This window comes from Trifolium pratense, linkage group LG2, assembly GCF_020283565.1.
Source record: "Trifolium pratense cultivar HEN17-A07 linkage group LG2, ARS_RC_1.1, whole genome shotgun sequence".
Lineage (NCBI taxonomy): Eukaryota > Viridiplantae > Streptophyta > Magnoliopsida > Fabales > Fabaceae > Trifolium > Trifolium pratense.
In genome coordinates this window covers 28,569,564-28,575,287 of record NC_060060.1, presented here as the reverse complement: position 1 = coordinate 28,575,287, position 5,724 = coordinate 28,569,564, and the positions used below count along the sequence as shown (strand labels likewise).

Here is a 5,724-nt window from a genome sequence, read left to right as displayed (position 1 = left end):
TATATATATATATATATATATATATATATATATATTTTGTATTTTTTCTTGAGTCATGAATCATAATGACAGAGAGTTGTACATTCAGGGACCAAAATAGTTGTTTCCCCTTCCTAGTGCCAACTCAGCAAGTTGATGTGAGTCCAAAAAAATGTAACGTCAACTTTTTTGTTGAGTTAACGGACAAACTTAATAGCATAAACTAAACTGACTAACAAAATGTAGGTTTAGAGACTATTTAGTAGTTTTTCCTCGGTGAGGGACCAGAATGACAATAAGTTACATATTGAGGAACCAAAATGACTATTTTTCCTAAATACTAATCTCTTAAATTTTTTAGAACTCAAATCGATACAACACATATTTTCTTAGAATTCAAAATTTTAATTAAATTAGAAGATACTGAACCACAGAATCTCTAATGGCTCTTTGATTTGCACAAATTTTTTTTTTTAATTTAATAGCCACATTTTCCATCGAAATAGTAAAAAAAATAAAAAAAATCAACAGGAAGAGATTAATGTGTACAGTAGGTAGCCGCATTATATTATATATATATGCAGCAATATAGTCTTATGAAATTAGAATATAGAGACACGTATAAGTGTGGTCAAACAGAGATAACAAGGGACGGCACCGAATCCATTTGACTTATAATCTAAACACTTTTCACCATCCATTTTTCTATTTATACCCTACCCAAATTTGCATACTAGTGTTCCATTAAGGACCCTACAATCATTTATTATTTCTTTCTCTATTTCTCACACTCTTTCTTTTTCTATTCTTTCACGTATCTCTTCCATATTACTACTCTTTAGCTTCAACAAAACTATTTGAGCAGCTTGAATTAGATCAACTTTACAAGAGTTTAAGCACTTAAGCACTTTTTCAATGGGAAGAACACCTTGTTGTGAGAAGAATAATGGTCTTAAAAAAGGACCTTGGACAACTGAGGAGGATCAAAAACTCATTGATTACATTCAAAAACATGGTTATGGCAATTGGAGGACACTCCCAAAGAATGCTGGTACATATATGCATGCATATAATTAATTCTCCTATTTCCATTACTTTCATTCAATAATATAGTTCTTTTCTTGATTTGTTACATATTATTAATTGGTTAAGTTATTTTTTTTTTCATTGAATTATTATAGGTTTGCAAAGATGTGGTAAAAGTTGTCGTCTACGTTGGACAAACTATCTCCGACCAGACATAAAACGAGGTCGATTTTCATTTGAAGAGGAAGAGACTATAATTCAACTACATAGCATTCTTGGCAACAAGTAATTAATTAATCCTCTTTCTTTTTTGGTTCTATATTTAGTTTTGGGCAAATTATTTTTCGCAAATAGTTGAATCTTCCGCTCATACTAATCACATGTCAACTCTACTATAGGTGGTCAGCGATTGCATCTCGATTACCAGGAAGGACGGACAACGAAATAAAGAACTACTGGAACACACACATTAGAAAAAGGCTTTTGAGAATGGGAATTGATCCGGTAACACATAGTCCTAGACTTGACTTATTGGACCTCTCTTCTTTTCTATGTTCATCTCAAATGAACAATTTCCAAAATCTCCTTAACATGCAACAACCTTTGGTCATGAATCCTGAGCTTCTAAAGTTACTCTTCGCAACCTCATCACATCAACAAGATTATAGTAATAATCAAAACCAACCCTTCAATCCTCCAATACAAAATCAAATTCCACTTTCAAATTTTGGTCAATTCCAAGACCAAGTTCAACAAGTACCTAATTTTAATGCCAATGTTTGTACTACCACATTCACCACCCCTTGTGTTTCATCTTCATTACCTAATGAATCACATTTATTTGAACCCAAAGTTGAACCATATACATCAAATTTCAATGACCTTAGTAATTACCAACAATATTTTGGTCATGATATTGAAAATTGGCATGAAAATGGATTTGGTTTAAGTACCTTAAAAGAGGATTATGTACCTCAATTATCAAGCCATAATTATTATTATGGTTCAGATAATCAAAATCTCATGTATCGAAATTCAAACCAAATTTTATCAACACCATCATCTAGTACTACTCCAACACCTTTGAATTCAAATTCCACGTGTATCCTTGGGAGCAATACAGAAGATGAGAGAGAAAGTTATGAAAGTTGTAATAGGTTGAATTTTGAAATCCCTGCACACATTTTAGAGGCCAATGATTTCATGTAATATGCTATGGTCGATTTAATCGGATTCTTCATCATCATCAACAGTTAAATCAACCTAACATGTTGATTATTTCACCCTTTGTTTTTGGTGGGATATATATATATATATATATATGGTATATATCTATGATTCCTTTGGTTTGGTGGTACATGTTGATATTTGTAACATTTCCTATATTATTGATTGATAAAGTTTATCTTTGTTAATTCAGATTTTCCTCTACTTAATTCTAAAATTATATATCAAAGTTTATTGCTGCTATATATGATGATGATATGCATGTTTTCCTTTCCTCTTAGATAGATTAGTGATACATGTGAGAATCGAATAAGAGTTTAAAATAGAAAAAAAAATAAAAAAATGTTACTCAACGTTTTAATGAGATGGTTTGAGTCTTTTTCTAGTTTGATTAGTATTATCAAATTTAAATTCAATCATAAAATTGTACCATTTTAGGAGAAATATTCATCATGTCCCACTAGTTAACGGAACTAAAATAAAAATAATTATATAAAAAATAATATTTTTTTACACTTTTTAGAGGTTCATTATACAAGTTTTAAAAAGATTTTAAAATATTTAGTTACTTAACTACTATCACAGAGACGTTAGTTAGCATTTTCCATTTATATATTTACCTCTTTGGAATTGGAACACCAAATTAAACAAGCTATCTTTATCTTTGCGAAAACTTTGAGCTAACATCAAAATATATTAAAAAAATTATTTATTTTATTATATAGAGATCTTGAATGATTTATAAATAAGACAAATGTATGTATTTATTATTGAAAGAAAATATAAACAAGTACTACATAACACTCCAAGGCATACGACTTACGTACGTTTTCCGAAAATAGACAAGACAATCCAACGTATCTTGTGTTATACTTATTCCACGGCAAAACCATAAAATAACCAGAGGATAGGACTAATGGCATATTAATATTATTGTGTAGTCAACTGTATTATGATGTCTATTGTCAAAATAAAAATAAAAAATATAAGTGCAAAATTTCAGCTTAATTAAAATCCAAGTGAAAACGCACAGCATAATCATATTGACATTGTTGATCGAGATCAATGTACCTTACTGACCGAATGAATAACATTTTGTCTATTTATGATACATAAGTTATTATACTTCCACGGTCTCTATGATTACAATAGTTCTAACATTTTTTTATGCATATTAAAAAATTGAACAAATAATATATGCATATGATTTGTGTATTTATATACATATATGATATATAATATATAATACTAGCTAGGTGTAATTTATTTAGTATTTTATTTTCACCACTGATATTCGGTTCACTGTACCGCCTAATCTGATTTGGAGGTCAGTTATAGCATGAAGTGATTCCAACCCACTTCCGATCACAGTTGCGGGGATCGAAACATATTTCCCTACCAAGTTCATAAAAGAGCAATATCTTCCTCATAATGTGAGATATGATCACTAACAACATTCTTGACTATTCATACTCATGATGAGTCGGCATTTCATCACTAGCATTTGATTACAATATCCCATATCATTCTTGTAATTATTTATAATCAGGGGCGGAGCCCCTCATGGGCTGGACAGGGTCATTGCCCGCCCCAAGATTTTCATTTTTTTTCATAGGTATACTATTTACCGGCGGTGTTAAACCCCCGCTAAAGAGTCTGTTTAGTTTGTTAATTCTCAGTTTGCGGGGGTTTGAAGCACCCACCAGAATTCTTTAACAGCTTTCCAGTTTTCGGGGGTTTCAAACCCCCTCTATTTGGATGATCCAGAATTCTCACTTATAATTTAATAATTCAAATATCCTTCTTAATTTATTTTTTTTAAGCATCCCTTCTAATGTTTTGTTGTTTAATATTTATAGAAATTTTAGAATGTGTAATTTATTTTGTGAAAGTATTCAAGTATATTTTTTGGAGAAAAAAGTATTCAAATTTTTATTTAAAATAGAGTTTGTGTATAAAAATTCATGTTTGATCAATCTTTTGTTAAAAAATTTAAAATTTATTTATTGAAAATGGTAATGGTTCACCTATTGACTCTTTTTGAGATATCTATATTAGACTAGTCCTCAATATGATATGTCTTTTTTTAGTAATATTTTTTTTCATATTCGATTTATATTCGTAGCGGCCCGCCCCAACTTTTTGAGCTACCTCCGCCACCGTTTATAATTATTACTTTCTATTTCTTGAATGTATATTGCATTGTATATAGACACATGTATTCCATATCAATGAAATCATCAAAGCCTATTTCTCTATATGGTATCAGCCTTTATCCTTAGAGCTTAATAGCATTTCAGCGATCCAATATGGCTGAGCACACACCACTCACATCCTCCAATATGGCTGAGTATCAACGTCTATAACCACTGGACCTTTTGGTTCTTAGGGAAAAAAATTCAATAATTCAGAATTCAGATGCGAAGTAAGTAAAGTATGACAAAATATTGTTCTCACTAGATACTGAATACATATTCTTCCAAATAATTTGTTTTAGAATAAACTATTAACTATTTGAGGCGACTACTTAGTTTCAATTATTTATTTATTTAATTTGTTGTTTGCTTTTCAACCATAATCTTATAAGTAAGTGTTCATAATATTTTAACGGGCCTTCTTTATTTTATAATATCTAAAAGACTTTCTTGATTTAGCTATCAACCCAAAAATAGAGAGGAAAAGAAAAGTGAAGAAGATGGAATCGGAAAGAAAATCTTTATAAAATAATGATGAAGAATGCAGGATTCTTCAAATATCCCGACAGCAAGTCCAAGATACCGGCGAGGTTACCGGCGAAGGCACACCGTGCTGGACACGTATACAGGACACCTGTAATGGATAATTGTATTTTTTTTTTTCCAACAATAAATACACACATTAAAGATAATACTATTAGTTAATATTATGGGTATGTTTGATCTACTACTGGACAACACATTATATGACAGTATAAGATAGAATAATACGGCACAAATGTTTAATGTATTGAACAAATTTTGTGTTGTAAGATGTTTGGTGGACAAAATGTTATTTTTGGTATTTTAGACAATTTTTATAGATGACAACAAGTTATCAGATGGTTCGGTGATGACAAAAATTTCAGATTTTGTTTTGTCCCTCGATCCCCAGTTTATCCAATATCATAAACAATTTTAAAATCAAACGCAGTATAATTGAAGTTGTCACGTCGGGTCTCTTATTATCAACTGCTCCTATCGGAAATAGGATTGATTGTGGATTTGAACAATAACACATGATTTCATAAAACAATAAATATGATTTTCCCGATCTAAATAAAGAATGTTTTCTATGAAGAAGGTTTGGCTCGTTGTTCTATTCAATACGGGTAAGAAAAGAACCCGACTCAATTGGATTGTATATGTTACATAAATAAAATAAAGGATAAAGTGTAAGAGTATAGTATGATTTGCATGGAGATTATGGATGGATAATTGGATCGTAATAGAGCTTTGACTAATTAACTAATGAATA

General features: G+C 30.4%; 1 protein-coding gene across 1 annotated transcript; it reads left to right on the top strand.

The window, feature by feature from the left end:
- The first annotated feature begins 711 nt into the window (after positions 1 to 711).
- On the top strand, positions 712 to 2,474 carry LOC123905536 (transcription factor MYB74-like). The gene is made up of 3 exons (XM_045955183.1): positions 712 to 1,030; positions 1,161 to 1,290; positions 1,404 to 2,474. The coding sequence occupies exons 1-3, from the start codon at positions 895 to 897 to the stop codon at positions 2,212 to 2,214; spliced, it is 1,077 nt and encodes a 358-aa protein (XP_045811139.1). The 5' UTR covers positions 712 to 894; the 3' UTR covers positions 2,215 to 2,474.
- Positions 2,475 to 5,724: the final 3,250 nt, after the last annotated feature.

Coding starts and splice junctions, on each gene's coding strand:
- LOC123905536 (XM_045955183.1), top strand. CDS start 895: ATGGGAAGAACACCTTGTTGTGAGAAGAATAATGGTCTTAAAAAAGGA. Junction 1,031..1,160: donor GACACTCCCAAAGAATGCTG/GTACATATATGC, acceptor GAATTATTATAG/GTTTGCAAAGATGTGGTAAA. Junction 1,291..1,403: donor CATAGCATTCTTGGCAACAA/GTAATTAATTAA, acceptor ACTCTACTATAG/GTGGTCAGCGATTGCATCTC.